We start from the raw sequence: 23,241 nt of genomic DNA, 5'->3' as shown, positions 1-23,241 counted from the left end.
TTTTGTTTCTTTTTTCCTTATTCATTCTTTCTTTTTTCCTTTTTTCTTTCCTCCCTTCGTTCTTGTTTCTTTACTTCCTTCTTTCTTTCTGTCATTCTTTGCATCTGTCTTTCTGACTTTCTTTCTGTCATTCTTTCTTTCTTTCTTTCTTTCTGACTTTCTTTCTTATTCTTTCTTTCTTTCTTTCTTTCTTTCTTTCTTTCTTTCTTTCTTTCTTTCTTTCTTTCTTTCTTTCTTTCCCTAATTCCTCATCTTTCTTTCTTTCCTTCCTCCTTTATGTTGTTCTTTTTCTTTCCTTCCTTCTTTCTGTCTGTCTTTCTTTTTTCCTTCTTTCTTTCTATCTTTCTTTCTTTCTTTTCTTCATTCCTCTTTTATGTCTTTTTCTTTCACCTTCCTACTTTCCTTGTTCTTATTTCTTGCTCGCTTTCTTTCTTTCTCTGCTTTTTTTACTTTCTTAATTTCCTTCCTTCTTTCTTTTCTTTTGCCTTTCCTCTTTCTTTCTTTCTTTGTTCCTTCCTTTGTTCCCTTCTTTCGTTCTTTCTTTTTTTCTCAAAGGCTTTTTAAGGTCTTTTCTTTCTTTGTCAAAGGTTTTTTTAGGTCTCTGGTAGCCCAGACATTTAGATTTTGCTAAAGTTATGTGTATGACATAGTTACTTATATGGGTTTTCAGCAACACTTCATCCAATTGTTTATGGTTGTGTCATTCACAACTCAAGCCTGCATCAAAGGGCAATGCATCAGCTGAACTCAGCTACTGGCTAACTTTATTATGAGTTAAGGCATGCTTCCCTTTCAGAATGAGCACATTCACACACAAAGTAATTTCTTTCAGTGCCAAGGAGTACTATGGTAGTGTGTGCTTAATTTGTTAAAACAAACAAACATTTTTGTCTTTAGTCAATGCTTTATTTTAGATTGGCAAACCCCCAGGAGCTCACTGAAAAATAAGGCTTTGCAAACAACATCACAAACCAAAACAAGAATTGCCTAAATGTTGGCTTTGCCAATTCTTGTTTGAAGATGTCGACAAATGTGTATTTTGGTTCGGAGCCCGCTTGTTCATTTGAATAGCATTTATGTTTTTCGTGATTTACTGCTTTTTGGAATCCTCTCCTCTGACACCTCAGCCTTGTGGATTTCCAACGCGGCACATCATTTGTGTTCCATGCACCTGCACTTTCTCTTCTTTTTTCCTACTTGTTACTGTTTTACTCATATTGTGCTCATTTAGTACAATGACCTACAGGGGCATGACAAGTGGTTGAATAACCTACAGAACCAAAGTTAATGATTAAACAAAGCCATCTCTTTAAGCCAGAAATTGGTTGGTGCCTGCGGTGTGGTTACTTAAAGTGCCCCCTCCATCAAATTATGCTGCAAGTAGGACGTTCACTAAAATATAACCAGCAGAGTTAATGCATGTGTCTGCACTGTAAGTGGGTTATAACATGTTTCTAGTTCTTGCTTACACCTTACACATCACTGCATGTGCAATGTACTAGTCTTCCTCTACTTTAGTTCAACCCGTAACACGCCTGATAACAATGAGTTATACAAAGTCATCACTGTACAGTATATAAGTGCTTCGAGTTCATTTCAGAAATTGGCCCTTTCTTCCACACTGTTTAAATATGGCATCACAACAAAAACACAGTTAATTGATTTCATAATACAAAAGAAGTCAACAATAAACAAAATAAACTTTCAGAATTTTTTTTTATTTAAAAATAAACCTTTCAGAATAAATGTACTCGGACTCTAATATGTTAGTAAATGAGGCATGTACTCAGTTCCAATGTTGCATATGTATTATATTATACCAGACAGCCCCAGGAGGTAATAACCTTGCACAATGCACTACAATGTAACCTACATATCACCTTCCCAAAGAAAGAAAGTATTCGTTGACACGGATACTGAAATATTCCACCATACACTAGAAACTATTTCTCCAATTATAGTTTACGGGTATAATATGTGTTGAAACTCCATTATGTTTTTTAATCTCAATTGTAATTTATTTTGCAGGGGTCAGAGATTAAGCCTGCATCTCACCTCCATCACCTTTGAATCCAGTAACCCATCCGAAATCAATTAGTTAATCCGTAAACCCATCTGTCTACCTCGCTCAATGGCTAATTGTCTCTTTAGCATTGATTTGTGCCTGTGTGATGTTAGTGAGTGGCTATCTCTGTGCTATGTCTGTGACTGCATATATTATATATATGTACGCGTGCTCTCTACATCTGTATGTACCCCTGTGTATATGGTGTCTTTATGCACATAGTAACGGTACGAATGGTTAACTGTACGACTGGTGATCCGGTTGCATGTGTGCCTGTATGTCTTTTGGTATTTTTACATGCGTGTTTCTGTATATATTTCTCAGTTTTGAATGGGTGCTTTTGTGACTGTTGGTTGCTTAGCAGGGATGTATCTATGGTAACTGATCTTGTTTGTATAATGCATGCCTGTATGTTTTTCTCCTTTGCTCATGGATTCTTGCATGTTTATTGGTTCCTGTGCACGGGGGGGGGGCATGTTTGTTCGTTTTTGTGCATCAATGCTTGAATGCCTGTTTTTCTGTTATTGTGGGCATCTAATTCTTTAGGTTTGTGTTCGAGAGTATATGTATGCCTGTTGTTTTGTGCACCTTGATGCCTGTATATTTGCTACCGTGTGCTCATTGGTGTGTCTATGTGTTGCTTCTTTGAGTGCACACGTGCTTATAGGTATGATAGCTCTCTGTCCGTCCATTTGCCCATCCATCCTTCTGGTGGTCTTTTAATTGGTGTGTGTGTGCCGACTGCAAGTATATGTCAGTCTGCGTTTGTTTATGTGTTATTGAGTGTGCATGGATATCTGTGTTGCGAGCTGGTTTTTCTAACTAGGGACTGTTGTTTTTGTTGATCTGGATGTTTTGGTACCTGTATTTTTGCTTGTCTCTGAACATACGTTTATGTATTGCTTTTGGTCCGTGTGGACGGGTTTATCAGTATCTTTTGATCTCTGCTTATGGGAGCCTCTTTATCTGTTAGATCTATGCTTATCGGTGACTGCAGTTCTTATTGTTTGGGGGTGTCTGTATGTCATACGTGACTATGTGTGTCTGTCTTTGGTTGGGGTGTCTGTATGTGAGTGTTCTTTACTGTGTGTGTGAATATGTGTGTGCCCATTGGGTGGATTTGTACATGCATGTTGGATTTTTGTTGGTGCTTGCACTAGGAAAAAGCCAAACATTTGGGTGTGTCATTGGTTGCTATTAACGATGCCTCCAATTGTGGAGAATCTCTGCTCGGTTGCTTTACAGAGCTGTCTTATTTCATTTTTTGCTGTTACCACTCTAAATGATCATTGTATTAAATGTAGGCATTATTTCAGACTCAATATTGTTTATACTGCTGCTAATTTAATTCCCTTTTGGGGCCAACTAATTCTCTGTGAGCATCCTGGGAGTGAAAATAAAAAAACATCCTTTCATCGATTATTCAACATGTTCCTTTGTATTATAAATGTAGTGGTATAGTGTGAACTGCCCCGTGGAAAATAGCTGGAAAAAAATATTTATGGTCAGCTTTGTAAAATGTCTGCCTTGTGTTTTTTTTTTTTAATAAATCCATAGATACGATTGAACTGGCACCTTCCTCACAGTGTGATGGCGCAATTAACAATGGTTATGGGTGAGGATTTGCCTTCCTCCAGCTGTAGTAATAACTCCAATGTTTAATTCAGGGACCTCGTTCGCCAGGAGAATTTTACACTTTCAGTGAGAGGCGGAGAAAAATGCAAAAACGGAAGCATACAAATACAAACCAAAAGAAATACATTTATGTCTATTGAACTCTTTTGATTGTGGACTAGTAATGATTGTTTACATTCGTTCAATGATTCGGTACATATGTTTATTGTAAGTTTTTGTTTATTACTTTATTATTTCCCAATGCCCATTTATTTTGCTTTTCCGAAAATTACATTTTCTCTTGTTTCTAATGCTTGTTAAAGCTTCAAGGGGCATATTATCAAGGGGGGTTATCTCCGCTTTTTTGGCTTTAAAAGCTAACACGTGCCCTGAGCCGTTCTTAGCCATGTTATCCAATGGGAGGTGGATAACATGGCTAAGAGCATTAGCTCGGTAATGCATGAATATCGCTGACTTTTCAGCGATATTCATGCATTGCGGCCGATTTTTATCGCATTTGCGATAAACCTTGGTTATACCAAGGTGTATCTGCGATAAAAATCGCCACAGCTCTGCGGTAAATTTTTGTCTCTAACCAAGCAATAGCGATAATTATCGCTATTGCTTGGTAATATGCCCCTAACTTCCCAAAAAACGTGGCTATTCTAAATAATTTGGCACAATATTTTGAACATATAAATTAGCGAAGCCTGCCACCTCACCTTTTTCGTGCTTGGTTGTTGCCATGAACATGACAGGTAAGCCGATGGCCGAAGAAAGAATCCAGTTGCAGACGTTGACAATTTTGGCGTTACGCGGTGTGCGGAAGTCAAGCGCCTTGACTGGGTGGCACACAGCTATGTAGCGGTCCACACTCATTGTGGTCAGAGTGAAGATGCTCGTGAACATATTGTAGTAGTCTATGGAGATCACAATCTTGCAAATGATTTTTCCAAAGGGCCATGTCCCCATCAAGTAGTTGACACTTTGGAAAGGCAGTGTACTTGTTGCCAAAGCATCGGCGAGGGCGAGGTTGAAAATGTAGATGTTAGTGGCCGTCTTCATTTTTGTGTACCTGAAAATTGAAAGAAACTTCATGGTAAATGTGCTTGCAAACTTCATGGGAAAGCCAAGTTAACACTGTTGTGTAGTAAATGAGAAGGAGGGAATCGGGTACAGCATGTTAAAATCACATGCCTGCAAGCAAGGCGAATACTAAGAAAGGACATTGGATATTCAGGGTATCACATATTTATCTACTTTTGAGTTAAATCATAAGAATGGAAAATATCTATGAGTAGAGTAAAAAATACAGCCCGATTTGTTTGTGCCTATAATCAACTGTGTTACTGGACGAAAATATACACTTAGGGGGTCATTATGATCGCGGACGGACTTGAGTCCGTCCGCGACCTTAGAGGAAGAGGGAACCTCCGCATGGCCTGCGGAGTTCCCTCCTGTGCAATTAGGATGTGACCGCCACCCTGGCGGTCACATCCTCTATTTTTAACATTGCGGCGGGTGCTGCTTCAAGCAGCACCCGCCGCAATGTTAAAAATTAATCCTGTGCATTTGCATGCACAAAGCGGCAGGCACCGCGCGGTGCCTGCCGCTCTGTGCACGCAAATGCAGGGGGGTACCATAGGTACCCCTCATGTGCACCCCCCAAACTCCTTGCACCCCTGGGGGCCCGCAACGGGCCCCCAAACAAGAATCTGTATGCCTTTGCACAGCGGACATGCCGCCCTGTAAAGGCATTGAAATTCAGACATCCTAATATGGCTGACACGGAGAGAGACACCGCCACCATATTAGGCCTTTTCCGCCGCGGTTGTAAGTCAACCGCGGCGAAAAAGCAGCGGACCTAAACCAGGACCCACCGGCCATCCTAATGTGGCGGTGGGTCTTTGTTGGGCCCGGAGGATGCAGAAAATCCTCCATCATAATGTGCCCCTTAATACGAGATTATTCTTACAGCATCGATATGGTTCTCGCCACAAAGCGCTTCATCACCTCTTCAGGGGTAGCAAGCACTATTTAAATGCAAAGCTCTTCCTCTTGTATCACTCCACTATCCTTCTCATTCCAAAAAACAGACTAACATATCCACAGCTCACATTCATTTCATATTTCACTACACTAATTCCTCACTAATCCTTTTTAGCTTCCAGAGTAGCGTGCTACTCGCCAAAAAAGTGCTTTGTCGCCTTATTAAGGGTAGCAAGCGCTATATAACTGCAATTACAATACAATACAATATGACATTCTAGAAAAGAAAAGACAGCAATTTGTAAATAAATAATGAAACGCTTAAAATAAGCCTTATTACCATCATCAATTTTTTCATTGTTGTTTTTAAATGTTCCCAGTGTCATGTTTCTATAGCAATGCATGTGTTAGCTACCTTTAAACTCAATGCATGCTGTTTGAAAGCCAATCGAATGGGTATTAGATAACTCACACTGCACATGCAGCTAACTAAAGTCTATGGGGCAGATTTACAAGGAAGTGCCGCAGTGCTGCAACGCAAGCCCTTTGCCGTGGTTGTTGACGAGCCCAGCGAGGCTCAGGGGCCATTTTCATGACGTCGAGCCCCAGAGGGGGCTCCAACAACCCCACCATTATTTGCAGAGCCTAGAGAGCTCTAAGGGGCACAATATGTAGGCGCAGAGCCTGTGTGGCTCCAACAGAGGGGTCTGTGCAGATCTTGGCGCATTTTGGTTTAAAGGACTAGTACGAGCCTGTGGCGCAGACTTTGCTTCTAGGGTCAGGGAGGACCCTGTCACAGTTTTTATGATTCTACAGCTGCCCAGCAATTAGTGGGCAGCTGCACCGTTTAGGCGCAAGATGGAGAGAGTCCCTGAGAGGGACAGAGATGGCACAGAGGTGCCCGGCCAGTCACAGCTGTGCAGCACTTAGTGCCAGCTGCAGTGTTTAGGCCCTTGTGATGTTCCCAGGTGCCCAGCAAGTAGTGGGATCCTGCTACATTTAAGTTTTGCGCCAATGGCGCACCCCTGGACTGGCGCTGCATGGCAGCGCGCCCTGACATTGGACACAGGGCGTCTGAGCCCCAACAAGGCCAGTTGGCCTAGGGACTGCCACAGGTGGCGGCTTATGTAAGTTATGCGCAATGTGATTTCTATGTTTTTAATAGTAATTGCCTACTGTGTGTTTTTGCGCTATTGTGTTGTTCTGGCACCTCTGAATGTTTTTAGGCATCATGTGTCTTTCTTTCCTGCGCTGCACCTCTGAATGTTTTAGGCATCATGTGTCTTCTTGCGCTGCACCCCTGAATGTATTTTATTGCATCATGTGCTTTATTCTTAACACCTCTGAATGTTTTAGGCATCATGTGTTTCTCTTTATTACTCCTCTGAATGTGTTTCATGCATCATGGGTAATGTGTTCTTGTTTATTCCCCTAGGTGCTGTGTGATACTTAGGTGGTTGTTCTTTTAGTACAGGTGGTCCTAGTGAGGTCCTGGGACCTGTTCCCAGTAGTTACTGGATGTATTTTATAACTTTTATCTTTGTGCTATACTTATTCTAAGTTCTAAAAGTGTTGATTATGACAGTGGCCCATGTGGCCCTGTCTTGTAAATAATCCCATGTGAATATTTCCTGTGCCAGTTGGCACCATGTATATTGTGTGATACTATCTGATATGTTTTTACAATACAAAAGTTATTTTTATAATAACCTTGTGTGGAGTTCCTTTTGTGGTGTGCCTAGTATGTTGTTGCTGTTGTGCGCTGGCGCAAATGCTTTACACATTGCCTCCGAGTTTAGCCTTACTGCTTGTGCCAAGCTACCAAGGGGGTGAGCAGGGGTTATATTGCCGTGTGACTTTCTTGCTCTGACTAGAATGGTGGTTTCTGCCTGGCTTTGGCGTCAGCCTTAGCCTACCAGAAATAGCCAGTTCTAACATTGGTGGCAACTGCCTATTTCTGGTAGGCTAAGGTTGACGCCAAAGCCAGGCAGAAACCACCATTCTAGTCAGGGCAAGGAAGTCACACGCCAAGATAACCCCTGCTCACCCCTTTGGTAGCTTGGCACAAGCAGTAAGGCTAAACTCGGAGGCAATGTGTAAAGCATTTGCACCAGCATACAACAGCAACAACATACTAGGCACACCACAAAAGGAACTCCACACAAGGTTATTATAAAATAACTTTTGTATTGTCAAAACACATATCAGATAAAAATCACACATGTACATTGTGCCAACTGGCACAGGCAACATTCATAAGGGATTATTTACAAGACAGGGCCACATGGGCCACTGTCAGAATCAGATATAGCACTTTTAGAATAAGGAATAATAAACATAAAATGGTAATCAAAAAGATTACAACCAGTATCTACTGGGACCAGGTACCATGACCTCACTAGGACCACCTGTACTAAAAAGAACAACCACCTAAGAATAAAATACATTTAGGGATATAAACCAGAACACATTACCCATGATGCATGAAACACATTCAGAGAAGTAATAAAGAGAAATACATGATGCCTAAAACATTCAGAGGTGTTAAGAATAAAGCACATGATGCAATAAAATACATTCAGGGGTGCAGCGCAAGAAGACACATGAAGCCTAAAACATTCAGAGGTGCAGCGCATGGAAAGAAAGACACATGATGCCTAAAAACATTCAGAGGTGCCAGAACAACACAATAGCGCAAAAACACACATTAGGCAATTACTATTAAAAACATAGAAATCGCATTGCGCATAACTTACATAAGCCACCACCTGTGGCAGTCCCTAGGCCAACTGGCCTTGTTGGGGCTCAGACGCGCTGCGTCCAATGTCAGGGCGCGCTGCCTTGCAGCGCCAGCCTCAAGAAAAGAAAGCCTAAACGTAGCAGCTGGCACTAAGTGCTGCGCAGCTGTGACCTAGCTGGGAGAACTCAGAGAGAGTCCAACTTCCCCCATTCAAATCAGAAGCCACCAAAGTCATCTGCGGTGTACCACAAGGATCATCACTCAGTCCCACCCTCTTCAACGTTTACATGAGTCCACTCGCTTCCATCGCACGTCAACACAACCTTAACATCATCTCCTACGCTGACGACACCCAACTGATCCTTTCCCTCACCAAAGACCCCAACACCGCTGTTAGAACTGGCTATTTCTGGTAGGCTAAGGCTGACGCCAAAGCCAGGCAGAAACCACCATTCTAGTCAGGGCAAGGAAGTCACACGCCAAGATAACCTCTGCTCACCCCCTTGGTAGCTTGGCTCAAGCAGTAAGGCTAAACTCGGAGGCAATGTGTAAAGCATTTGCGCCAGCGCACAACAGCAACAACATACTAGGCACACCACAAAGAGACTCCACACAAGGTTATTATAAAAATAACTTTTGTATTGTAAAAACATATCAGATAAAATCACGCATATACATTGTGCCAACTGGCACGGGCAATATTCACAGGGATTATGTACACCAGACAGGGCCACATGGGCGCCTGTCTGAATCAGATATAGTACTTCTAGATAAAATGTAGAATATAAAATCACTTCTAGAATAAAGAATAAATGTAACATAAAATAATAATCAAAGATAACAACCAGTAACCACTGGTAACAGGAACCAGGACCTTACTAGGACCACCTGTACTAAGAAAGAAGAACCACCTAAGTATCACACAGCATATAGGGGTCTAAGAAAGAATATATTACTCATGATGCGATAAACCTCCATTCAGAGGAGTAGAAAAGACAACCACCTAAGTATCACTCAGCGTTTAGGGGTCTAGGAAAAGAACACATTACCCATGATGCAATAACCTACATTCAGAGGAGTAATAAAGAGAAACACATGATGCCTAAAGCATTCAGAAGTGTTAAGAATAAAGCACATGATGCAATAAAATACATTCAGGGGTGCAGCGCAAGAAGACACATGATGACTAAATATTCAGAGGTGCAGCGCATGGAAAGAAAGACACATGATGCAGTAACACATTCAGAGGTGCATAATAAATCAGAAGTCAATAGCGCAAACAAAACACACAGTAGGCAATTACTAATAAAAATATAGGAATCACATTTGCACCTAACTTACATATGCCACCACCTGTGGCAGTCCCTAGGCCAACTGGCCTTGATGGGGCAAGGATGCCCTGGGTCCAAAGTCAGGGTGCGCTGCCATGCAGCGCCAGTTTCACTGTACAAAAAGCCTAAACGTGGCAGCTGCCCACAAAGTGCTGGGCAACTGGGATCAGAAAGCAGTGGCAGGGCTCTCAGTAGCCCCTAGAACAATTCTGCGCCACCTGAGCCACACAGGCTCTAAAACAAACACTGCGCACGTTGGAGCCACACAGGCTCTGCCCAACACTGGTCAACGTTGGAGCTACACTGGCTCTAAAGCAAAATGCCCCCTGGAGCCTCGCTGGACTCTCCAAGCGTTGGGGCGACCCACTGCCAACCGGGGCCACCCTTGAAGCCCTCGTGGCTTCACACTGCAAGAAGCGCAAGCTCGCGCTACTGGGGAGGGGCGGACACCGACAATGTGTCCCGGCGCCCCTCCTTGCTCTTCTGCCCCCTCGCGGTGGAGTCCCCTACGGGGGACTCTAACTTCGAAAAATGCCCCCAGATGCTGGAGCGGCCCGCTGCCAAGTGGGGCCGCTCTTCGCTGTCACTGTGCCTTCAGCAGGCACTCACAGTGGCCCACACGGAGCCCCCCAGCCCTTTGACTCACCGGGCTCTCCTGTGCGGGGCTCCTCCGGGCGGCGGCTTCCTCTTCTGGGCAGCGCGGGGCTCCTCTTCCGCCACGGAGCCCCGCCTGCAAGCACAGCTGCTCTCTGCACTCGAGGCTCTCCCTCCATTTGGGGAGCCTCGCGCTGGCCTTCCTCTCCCTCGCCAGGGCTCCCTCGACACCCGGGAGCCCCCAGCAGCGGCCACGCAGCTTCTCCTCTTCTCGGGCCCGGCGGTGATCACCCGGCCCTTCTCCACAAATGCCGCCGGGCTCCCTCAGCTCACGGGAGCCTGGCCGACCCGACGCCATGCGTCCTCTTCTCTCCCTTCCTTCCCCGGGCTCGCGGTCGCCATTCCTCGGCACCCGGGCTGCGGGGGCGGGACTTCCGGCCGGCCGCGCTGGGATTGGCCAGCCGGCCAAGCACTTCCGGGTCGCTGCGGGCAGCGCAGCGGCCCTTCTCCTAGGCAGGCAGGCGGACAGGCAATCAAAATATCGGCGTGGGCAGCCGAAGGTAAAGTAAAGTTGGCAATAAGCGAGGTGGGCACTCGCAAAGTAAATAATCAAATAAGCGGGGTGGCACCCGCCAATCCTCACGCAAAATGCGTGCAACGAAACGCTCGAAATGCAGCCAGGAGTGCTCTCAAGCGCTAGGATCCCAGCACAGCGCTCCCAGGCGCCAAAGGTCCCCAGAGCAGACCCCTACAGCAAGAAGGGTCCACAGAAAGCTCAAGAAGTCCAGCAAAAGTCCTTAAAGATGTAGCCAGGCGGGGGGACAGCCAGGAAGAGTCCCCCAGCAGTCCATCAGATGTCCAGGAGCTGGGCAGGGCCCAGGGATTCCCCTGGGCCCCAGCAGCAGCATACCCCTGGCAGATTCAAGTTAGAAACAAGAACATTTTGGAAGGGGACACAGCCCCTTCTTATACACTGAAAAGCCTTTGAAGTCCTTTGAAGTCCTTTGAAGCAGGCAGAGTGAGAACCAGCTAGACTGGTTTAGAGGGAAGTCCCCTTCAGTATCAGGGACAGAGGTGTCAGTCGCCCAGCGGGAGGTGGAGCCAGCTTTGTAGTTAGGCAGGCACAGCCCTTCACTATCAGGTGCCATCTCCTCCCACTTCCCTGGCAGCAGATGCTGCCTTTCATCCATGGGCTGACTTCAGACAACCTCCTGGGCTCTCTAGCCCCTGTCATCCTCAAACCATACAGTCAATCCACAAGCAGGCCCAGGCACTCTGGGCCAGGCTCACCAGCCAATCACACGCTAGCACCAACTTACACAAATATTCCAACTTCCAAAAGTAGTACTTCTAGACTAGACACAGTCATGCCGCATACATCATTTTGCAGCATTCACTCTCACGAGTTCATACATACCAAAATCGCCCCTGCACTCCCCACACATCAGGAACTACCATGGGCATACATATTCCCCATTCATTCCTATGGGAGGGCAGGTCACTCACCACACATACAGAGAGCTCAAGCACTTTACACTGTACCACAGTGAAAAAGTGCGCAGAGGCCTAAAATCACCAACACCAGGTTCCATAAACAGGCTAGGAAAAAGCAAAAAAAGTCTAGGGGTGAACCTGCCCAACGGGCCGGGTCCAACAACCGCCAAAACCAATCTTCACGTAGGCATGAAAGAAGTAGCCGTATGGATAAAAGACAGACGCCTTAAACTTAACTCAGACAAAACAGAAGTGCTCATCCTAGGTTCATCCCCCTCTGCCTGGGACGACTCATGGTGGCCTTCGGACCTAGGCTCAGCACCCATACCCACGGACCACGCACGCAACCTTGGCTTCATCCTAGACTCTTCACTCTCGATGACCAATCAAGTCAACGCCGTCTCATCCTCCTGCTTCAACGTACTTCGTATGCTCAAAAAAATCTTCCACTGGATCCCCACCGAGACAAGAAAGACTGTCACCCACCCACTGGTTACGAGTCAACTAGACTACGGAAACACCCTCTACGCCGGAATTACAGCCAAATTACAGAACAAACTCCAACGCATCCAAAACGCTTCAGCGAGACTCCTTTTGGACATCCCTCTCCAAGATCACATTACCGGCCACCTGAAAGACCTCCAATGGCTTCCCGTCAACAAGAGAATAACATTCCGTCTCCTCACCTACACATACAAGGCCCTCTACAAACTAGGGCCCGAATGCCTCAACACTCGACTATCCTTCTACACACCCACCCGCCAACTTAGATCATCCAATCAAGACCTCGCCGCAGTTCCGCGTATCCAAAGATCCACCATGGGAGGTAGATCCTTCTCCTACTAGGCGGCCAAGACCTGGAACTCACTCCCCACTCACCTCCGCCTTACACAGAACCACATCTCCTTCAGAAAAGGACTTAAAACCTGGCTATTCGATAAATAATGAACCCCCTCCCCAAGCGCCTTGCGACCCTCTGGGTGAGTAGCGCGCTATATAAATTCTTGAACTTGAACTTATACTTGGCTGAGCCACACTGCAGCACTTCCAAAGCACAGGAATGCCACATATTTACAATAATATGTTGCATCCCAGTGCTCTCTCCTGCGCTGGCGAACCACCTGTTGCCATGCGCCGGCACAGGCACCCTTGCACCGTGGTGCAAGGATGCCTGCATCATGGGGAGATTGTTTTTCTGCAGTAAAGGGCACCTTGCAGGGGCATTGAAAGAGGAAAAACAAGGATAAATTAAACATTTCTCCTAGTTGTGCCTCGCTAAGCCAGTGGCGTAGCATTCAGACTCTTTCCAGATTTACGATTCCTCGTAAATGCTGGAAATGTGTCTTGTTCCATGGGTGTTGCGTGGGAACACCCATGGAACGCACCTTTCACGCAAAGTGCTGTGTGTAAAGGGCCCCATTTGCACGTCCTAGCAAATATGGAGCAGTAATATGCGCCACCAGTGCGTCACAAAAAGTGATGTACTGGTGGTGCAGGGGGCTTGTAAATCTGCCAATTTATTCAGAAATTAAAACACTCCGAATTTTAAGGTGACCCAATGCAACATTATTCAAAACAACAAGCGTCTCACTCGGAATACTTAGAAGCCTCACAGAAAAGAATGAAACTGGAGCAGTGATGACAGCTCATCTTTGGGTGTTCTTTTGTCATACACAGTAACTATAGCATTGGTGTTTTTATGATAAGGATGGTGTTTTCTTGAAAAGGCATTTTTTTCAAATTTTTTATAACTTTTGACTCCATAGATTTGCTTGCAATTTGGCAATCTACTTATTCAGCCAGCTTAATTTCAGCATGATAAACTTCGCGTAGATCCGTCCACAGGGAGAAAAGTTAAGGGGGTGGTGAAAAACTAGCGTTACAGCATTTTAGGACTAATTTGCCAAAATATACAACAATTATTGCTGAGCTACCTAACTTGCTAAAGTAGAACTTTGTGGATTTGTGGATTTCTGCTTTCCTGTGAGCTGGGTGGGACATACACTTTAGAAAGGAGAGCCAGGTTCTCCTTCACACGTCAGTGGTTGATTTGGATTCAGGTTTCTTGAAAGGGGCCTGGGAACTTCTTAGGAAGGGGATGCACTGATCGGGTCTTTGCCCATGTTCAGGGTTAAGTCAATGACCCAGTGGGCCAGAGGAGGGGTGCCGTAAAATTAGCCGTAACCTTTTTTGCACAGATTGGGTCCTTGCCCGTGTGCAGGCTTATGTCCATGACCTCCATATGAAAGAGGAGGGCTCTAGTGAAGTGAGCCATGAACCTTGCTGTACCGATCGGGTCCTTGCAGGTGTGCAGGTTTACATCAGTAACCCCTGTATGTCAGAGGTGGGGCCACTGTAAAGTGAGCTGTTTACTTTGATGCACTGATCAGGTTGCTGCTTGTGTGCAGGGTTAATTGGGAAACCTCCTGTACCAGAGGGGGCATTTGTGAAGATTGCCATGCTCATCGGGCCATTGACTGTGTGTGGTGTGAGTTGGTGACCTCATATGAATCAGGATGTGGCTATGAAGAGGTACCTGTGGGTGTTCCGGTCAGGCTGTTACCAGAGTGAAGAGCTGGTGTAGTGACCCTGTATCCCAGAGGGTCCACTGGAGTAAGACAAGGATTGCAGCCTGATAGATGTCATGGGAGAGGCTGCAATGGTGACCCGTGTGGGCCCGAGCCCCAACTGAGGATCAGAACCAGTCTCTGCTGACAATTACCTCCTCTTGAAAGAAAGACCAAAGACAACTTAATGTTGCATCTGAAGAGCACCAAGGACACCCAGCTGCAGTGCCTACAGAGCAAAGTCACACTCGCCCAAGGCAGCCACTTCAGGCACCTTGCCCACAAAGGAGACGTACTCAGAGACTTTCTGATGACAATCCCTGCTGATGATGGTAAGACCTTGATATGGGTCGGAAGGCCCAGAGGGAGCTTGATGCCCAGATAGAGTTTTGGTGAGGGAACACTTTTGACTTTCCCAAAGGAGTCGGAATGTGACTTCTGAGACTCAGACTTCTAGTGGGACCTAATCTGAATGTTGCCTGTAGTGAATAGAAAAAAAACACGACTGTTAGTGAGGGGGAAGTGAGACTCAGGGAACTGCCATTAAATACTAGAGCCCTGATCTCAAGGGTCTCTGTTTATTGGTTTTTGTGTGCCATATTTCACCTTTGTTAATATATTAATACTACATTTGTCAAAAAAGAAAGTATTCAACTAGATAATCAGTAAATGTTGCTAATTAACCTATCTTGGGTTGTGAGTCTGTGCTCACCCCCTGTACATTCCTCCCTCCATGGGAAGCCTTGGACTGCTCGTCCCAAGCTACCACTGAGGGAAAAACGCAGATTTGGTACTTGGCTCAAATGCTAAAGATCCATAGTATGTAGGGGCATCTGGATATCAGGAGATATCTACAGTTGTGGCCAGTAGCTCCTGCGTGCCCTGTGGCCATCTGAATAGGGTTCAGACAACAATGTTGACATGGACCTACAAGATGCCAGACTGGATGGTGGCTTTGAACCTGACAATGCCTATTTTCATATTACCATCCTGCAGGCCCACTGGCACTATCTGTGGTTGAAGGTGGTCATGGACATGTTCAGTTTGCCATACTAAGTCTTGGCTTCACCAGTATCTTCATATTTTCACAGAAGTGATGGCGGTGGTCGCAGCTTATCTTTGGAAGTTGGGGGTATCAGTCTTCCTGCAGATCAAGATGAAGATGGGCTCGCCACAGAGCCAACTCCAGATGATGGCGAACCTCTTTGTAACACTGAAGTTCACACTCAATGTGCTAAAGTCACACCTCACTTTACATAGGTCTCATTCTCCAGCCTGAATACTATTCAATTTTGTCCAGAAATTTTGGTTGTGACCCTCCCCTCATTTCAGCCTTGGTCCTGGGTCTCTATAAAGGTGAATCTGAGGCTTCGTGGCCTACTGTCCTCCTGCATCCTGGTCTTTGACCATGTCAGATGACACATTGAGAAGTGGAGAAGTGTGGCTCATCGATTAGAGCGGCAGACCCTGAGGCAGAGGTCTGGCCCGGGACCAGGGTTCAATCCCCTTCGTGGCAGGGTCTTGGGCTTAATGTCCTCAGACCCGATAATTCTCGCCTCGGTGCCTACTCTAATCATGGGTTCCACTCTGCAACTCTGGGCAATAGCTTGCTTAATCTCCACACCGGCTCTAACAATGCTAGGATGCCTGGCTCCACCTTGGGGGTGCCCAGGAGTGGACACCTCACAGGAACAGGCCAGAAAGGGTTCCACAGCGGTATTCGTACAGCGCTTAGAGACCCCTGTGTGATAGGCGCTGTACAAGTGCAAATTACATTTACATTTACATGCATTCTCTGAAGTGGGATCTAAAGTCTCAGTTGACCCAGCACCAGGGAAACCACTCAGATCCCATCCCACTTTTGAAAGAGCCTGCATAAGACCTGCAGTGGTGACTGCTAGACCACAGTTGGACCAGTGGCGGACCCCTCTACCTACCCCATCTCCATATTAACCTGCTGGAGTTAAAGGCCATTTGCTTGGCATTGAAGGCCTTCTAGCCATCCATCAAGGCGGAGCTAATTAAGATCTTCACAGACAACACCACCATCATGTGGTATTGCAGCAAGCAAGGCAGTGTAGCACCCTGGTTTTTATTTCTAGGATGCCCTTGCCTCCCAAACTGGTTGAACCATAAGGCATTTCCATGATAGAGCAACAGCGAATAGGACATGTTACAACGCAAACTTTTAACACACATGCCTTTAAATCGCAGTTTTTACATCGCAACATCCATTACAATGCATGAATTTACAATGCATGCCATAACAACACATTTTTAGAAACTACACTTACAACGCATTCCATTAGAACACATACCATTACAATGCATACCATTACATCGTTTAATACGTTTAAGGCAACAGTGGTGTAAGTGTTGTATAGTGTAAGGGTAAAAAATACTATTCCCACTCCAGTGAGTGCAACAGTAGGGTAAGTGTTGGATAGTTTAGGGGTAGAAATTACCATTTCCTATTACTTACCTTATATTGGTTTGTAATGGCATGCGTTGCAATGGCTGCGTTGTAATGACATGCAATGTAAAGGATGTTGCATTGTAATGGCTGCGTTGTAAAGGTAGTGTGTTGTAATGACTGCCTTGTAATGGTTATTTCCCTGCAACAGCTGGGCAGACAAACTCAAATGGTGATGCCTAGCAGATCACGAAGAGCAGCTACACCCAGAGATGAACCAGGTCATCTTCCAGCAATAGAGACTGTCAAGCTATCCTGGCTGATGACGGGTGATAGCCAGAAACCGGGGTTGTATGATGATCCGTCGGTAACAATCCAATCGCGGCTGTTTGCATCGCGGCCATCACATCGCAAAGTCTTCCGCATCGGCCGTTTTCTTATCGCGCGTAGTTGCGCCGCAAAAGCGGCCATTTAATTGGATCGCGTGTCACATCTGCGATTTTACATCGCGCGACACAACAACGCGATGTTTGAGGGCACACTTGAATAATCTTTTTAGCCAATGGGTTGGTGGGGTGTGGGGGGTATATATGGTATTGGCCGCTGTTCTTCAGCCATTTGTGCCTGTGTCGTGACCCTGTGGACATACTTTTAAATTGGTAAGTGCCGTCTGTTGCCCTTGTATTTTGTGCCCTTCTGCCCTCAGATTCTCTCGTTTTTCGTGCCCTTCTGCGCTTTGTTTGACTCGTTTTTCGTGCCCTTCTGCACTCTGTTTTACTCTCATACTTTTTTGTGGCCTTCTGCGCTGTGTTTCCCTCATTTTGTGCCCTCTGATGGTGTAGCGCTCATTTTGAAAAGCCTCTCTTATTACAACCAGCCAATGTCAGCGAAGCTTTTCCGAAGGCCCATCTGCCCTGTCATTTGTACCATAAAAGCCTCTTTTAGTTCCCACAGCGTTAATAACACAGCGTTTTTTAATAACACAGCGTTGTAAGGCCTCTTTTATTATGAACAATGGCAGAGGGGACATCCCCAAGACCCTAGGCGATTGCAGCGGAGATATGGCATGCCGAGCACAGGCCCTACACATGTACCCAAACCCCCTACAGCACCGGTTAGCAGAAAGACAAGTTAAGTGGCACTGACTTCGTAGTGAAGGTTGTAACAGGCATAGCAGATAAAATTGTACTCGTAAACACAGATGCAGAATTTATACAGTAAAGGCAGCCACGCCGGCCCTTTTCTTGTCGCACGTAGTTGTGCCCTCTGAGTCTCTCGTTTTTGTGCCCCTCTGCGTTCTGTTTTACTCCTTGTTCGTGGCCTTCTGCGCTCTGTTGTACTCATTTTTCTTGCCCTTCTGCGCTCTGTTTCCCTAATTTTCCGTGTTCTTGTGCCCGCTGTTGCCCCTGTATTTCGTGCCCTTCTGCCCTCAGTTTCCCTCGTTTTCCGTGCTCTTGTGCCTTGTGTTGCCCTCGTATTTCGTGTCCTTCTGCCCTCCACTACTGCCTTCACTTTCTGCTGGTCCTCAGTGCAGGACTCGAATAAAAATAAACCTCGAGGTTTGCCTAAGCAATGGATGTGTAGTTTATTGTACATCCGATTATGCCTCAGCTGCAAAGGTTTTCGTGCATTTTGAAGCCTGTGTTCGTACTGCAAATAAAAGCTTTGTATTTTAGGACATAATTACACATATTTCAATTATTTGACAGTTTTCTCTTTACATTGTACATATGGCCTTTCTGTATTCATTTATTGTCATGAAAATATACAATTACGTATTTTCAAAACGTGTATTCTGTAGTTTCCCAGTATTTGGTTGTCACGCTTTCTGTACGAAATGCCACCCACCATCGTGACATGAATTGCACACCCTTCCTAGTTCTTTGTGATACTTACAAATGGGGGGGGGGGGGGGGGGTACAGAGCTATGTGCATTTGGCGAATTTATATAGCGTGAACTTTACCCGAAGGTGTCAGAGCGCTTTACATAAGAACCAGTTGCAAAACATATTGACTTTGGATTACATGCGTTACATAGAAGATACAAATCGCAAAAATGTGCAAATGTACAGATGTAGTCACACAAAGAAGAGACTGTTGCTTATAGTTATCTCTATATACATAGGGAAGGGATATGAATGGGAATGGTAGAGTACACAGGTCTACTGCATATACTAGTGATTACAGTTATCTCTATCTACAGAAAAGCAGAGTTATATTTTGAGGGGTCAGAGGGGGATACAGTGGGTGGATGGATGCATGATGGATGGGTGGTGGATGGATGGGTGGATGTGTTGGTGGATGGATGGATTGGTGGGTTGGTGGGTGGATGGGTTGGTGGATGGATGGGTTGGTGGGTGGATGGGTTGGTGGGTGGATGGGTTGGTGGGTGGATGTTGGTGGGTGGATGGGTTGGTGGGTGGATGGGTTGGTGGATGGATGGGTTGGTGGATGGATGGGTTGATGGGTGGATGGGTTGGTGGATTGCCTAAATTGTTGACGCATTGGCTGAATATACCCTACGTTTGACTAATCCCTACTTTGTCTCTTAAAATAGGCCGTCACCACTGCGAACCTTTGTGTGAATTTCCAAACACTAACTACCAAGTCAATCCCAGTTTAAAACAACGATACTGGTACACTAATGGTATTTCGGCCTAAGTATGACGACACTAAATTGTTTTGCGAAGCAACTGGCAAATGTGTATTTGATACACCTAAGTATTAATCCCACCGCAAACCTAATTTTTTTACTTTCTGTTACAGAGTTGGAAACTTACCCTGCGGTGCAAGGCAAGCGAAGATTTTGAGTTTCTCCGCTAAGTGCAGCAGAGTAGCAGAAAAGGTAAAAAATGACCGTTGTTACTTTAAGGGTGAAACAATGTGATTTGTTGCCAAATTCGATATGTTGTGATAGAAATAATATTTGTCCATTTCTGATCCCACCCAATCATGTGTTTGGTATTGATGAAATAAAAGGCATTTTTTAAAATTTTATTAGCAGTAGTCTATGCATTTCGTGACCGGCATTATCAAAAATGTGTGTGTTTTTATAATGTTCAAAATGCATGTTTATGTTTTGTTCCTACATCAAATGTCTCTCTTATTATCTCTAAAATGCATGTTTTTTTGGGTTCCTACAGAAAAATTCTTTCTTATGGTCTTTACAATGCATTTTGTTATTTGATACACCTAAGTATTAATCCCACCGCAAACCTAATTTTTTTACTTTCTGTTACAGAGTTGGAAACTTACCGGAGGTGCAAGGCAAGCAAAGATTTTGAGTTTCTCTGCTAAGTGCAGCAGAGTAGCAGAAAAGGTAAAAAATGACCGTTGTTACTTTAAGAGTGAAGCAATGTGATTTGTTGCCAAATTCGATATGTTGTGCTAGAATTAACATTTGTCCATTTCTGATCCACCCAATAATGTGTTTGGTTATTGATGAAATAAAAGGCATTTTTTATATTGTATTACAGTAGTGTATGCATTTCGTGACCGGCATTATCAAAAAAGTGTGTATTTTTATAATGTTCAAAATGCATGTTTATGTCTTGTTCCTACATCAAATGTCTTTCTTATTATCTCTAAAATGCATGTTTTTTGGGGTTCCTTCAGAAAAATTCTTTCTTGTGGTCTTTACAATGCATTTTGTTTGTTTTGTTCCTACATCAAATGTCTTTCTTATTATTTCTAAAACGCACGTTTTTTTGGGTTCCTACTGAGAATTTCTTTGTTAGTGTTTATAAAATGCTTTTTTTTATTTGTTACTAGAGCAAATGTCTTCCTTATCATTTTTCCAATGTCTTTCTTATCATTTTGGTAATGCTGTTTTCTTTTTTTTCTACAGCAAATGTCTGATACAAAGATGGCGAAATATATCACGTCAAGCAGAGGAAACCGTCTACTCAAACACAGCGGCTATATATATTCTAAGGATAGAAATTCTGAGCCATGGGGTCATTGGAAGTGTGTGCAATACTACTCAAGGCATTGCAGAGGACGAGCGGTTAATCTGGGTGAGTCTTTTTTAAGAAGCAAAGACCATAACCACGCAGCCTCTGCAACTGCTACTGAAGTCAGAGAATCTATAAATGAAATTAAAGTGATTGCAGGCAACTCCAATGACCCTTGTTATGCAATTTTAAGGGAGGTATCCCAGTACATTACGGAACATGTGGCTAGTTGTATGCCTGCCATCCCCAACTTAAGTAGAATGATCCAACGGCAGAAACACGCGAAGGACCCAAAACGCGTGGCACCACAAACTTTTGGGGATATTACAATTCCTGTTGAACTCTGTGTTACCGTTTCCAATGAACCGTTTCTTATGTATGACAATGAAAATTGTCAAACGCGCATTCTAATATTTAGCACCCCCCGTAATCTCAACCGCTTGGAGAACAGTGATGTGTGGATGATGGATGGGACCTTTAAAAGCACGCCCACCCCTTTCACCCAAATCTACACCATTCACGGGTACGTGAACAACATTGTAGTCCCTTTAGTATACAGTTTACTACCAGACAAACAATCTTCAACGTATACTGAGTTTTTGTCAGTCCTCAAATCAAAAAATCCCAAACAAAAGTCCGAGAAAAGCAATCATGGACTTTGAATTACCCATGATAAATTTTTATAAAGAAATTGTACATGGATACCCAAATACAAGGATGTTTTTTCCACTTTTCTCAGGTTATTTGACGTAAAATTCAAAAAACCTTCCTTATTGAGGATTATGTGTCGGATAGTAAACTACAGTTTGAGCTTAAAAAACTATCTGGACTTTGCTTTGTTCCTCTTAATAGTGTAGACGAATACTACACATCGATTACACAGTCTGAATATTTTATGGTAAACGACGAAAAATTGGCAACAATAATAAATTATTTTGAAGACACATGGATTGGGCATCTAAGCAGGTCGGGTTGCCGGAGGAAACCACGTTTTCTTGTGGACTGGTGGAACTGTTACTCCACCTGCTTAGAGGAAGGAGCAAAAACAAACAATGCCATAGAGGGTTGACACAACTCTTAAAACCTAGGAACCAAAGTATCTATGTTTTCAGGGGTCCTAGATAAATACACGCCAACAACTCTTAAAACAAAAGTATTGGGAAAGCGTACCCTAATTTCTACAGTTTTCTTGAGATTTTGCAAAAGGAGCAAAGTTACCAGGAAATGCGCATCTCGCAGTGTTTAGCAGGTAATCTCCATCCACGTTTTTCTCAGCGTTCTAAGGAAATGTCTGCCCGGCTTTTGGCAGTATTACAACTTTTCACCTTGTCTGTGCCGCCTGACTACCTATCTTCCATTGCACATGTACTTAATATGTTTGGGTAAAAAATGTAGCACTTGATGTTGTGTACCGTTATCCTATCTGTAAATTGGACAACCTATCTTGTTTAAATTTTGGGGGGGATATGTACCATCCTTAAATTCTGAAAGGATTGTGTCATTGTTTGTGTTTCTTATTTTTTTTTGCTATTAAAGACATTCATTTTTGAAGTATTTGGTATATTATTTTTTTTATTTCAAAGCATTTTATTATATAGAGAAGTTACAGAGACTAAGAGGTACATAATATAATAAAGGTGATACAATTGAGGCAAGATAAACAAACAATCAGAGGCTAAATCTGAAGTGTAAGCATACGAAATGCATTCCTGAATAAAAGTAGCCTTTTATAAACAGAGAAATTAATTAGGTAAAGGCTAATATCAAATCAATAAGCAAAATTGTATCACTGTCAGCTATTATAATCGGGGTCAGGGAAGGGTAGAGAAATAAAGAAAGAAGAAAGAAAGAGAGAACAAAAGGAAAGATGGAATGGGACAGAGGACAGGAAAGAGAAAGAAGAAGAAAAAGAAGGATTCCCAGCGGACTAACCCAACACGCAAAACACAAGACACCAATCAAACAAACACATCAAAAGGAAACTGAGCAACCAACCCCATTGATGACAACTCCATATAATCAATGAAGTATTTGGTATTAATGCAATGTTAAGAAAATCATAAGTATTTGGTATTATACGAAAATTAAAAGCTGCTAGCTTGTTTGAGTTTTTGGTATTAATGCAATGTTAATAAAATAAAAAGGTTTAAACGTGTTCTTTTGTATGTGGTATGATTTTGGCATGGGTCAAGGGTACTTTTCACAATGCATGTTCATCCATCCACCCCCACCCAGCACTCATCCATGCATCCATCCACCCATCCATCCATCCATTCATCCAACATCACCCACCCATTCACCCTTGCATCCACTCACCCACCATCACCCATCCATCCACCCATCCTTCATTCATGCATCCATCCACCCATAAACCCATCCATCCATCCCCTACCACCATCACCCATCCATTCACCCATCCTTCATTCATGCCGCCATCTACCCATAAATCCATTCCTTCATCCATGCATCCATCCACCCATA

The 23,241-nt window shown here is 44.2% G+C and overlaps 1 protein-coding gene across 1 annotated transcript in view; it reads right to left on the bottom strand.

Annotated features, from left to right (window-relative positions):
- Window positions 1–23,241, bottom strand: part of OPRM1 (opioid receptor mu 1) — a 436,965-nt gene that overhangs the window by 1,576 nt on the left and 412,148 nt on the right. Inside the window, exon 2 of the mRNA XM_086925363.1 lies at window positions 4,402–4,754. Coding sequence (XP_086781489.1) covers window positions 4,402–4,754 — 353 coding nt within the window. The remainder of the gene's footprint in view (window positions 1–4,401; window positions 4,755–23,241) is intronic.

The sequence above is a fragment of the Lissotriton vulgaris genome, chromosome 6 (genome assembly GCF_964263255.1).
Source record: "Lissotriton vulgaris chromosome 6, aLisVul1.2, whole genome shotgun sequence".
In the NCBI taxonomy this organism is placed as follows: Eukaryota; Metazoa; Chordata; class Amphibia; order Caudata; family Salamandridae; genus Lissotriton; species Lissotriton vulgaris.
The sequence above is the reverse complement of the archived record's forward strand: the minus strand, read 5'-3'. Positions and strand labels throughout refer to the sequence as shown.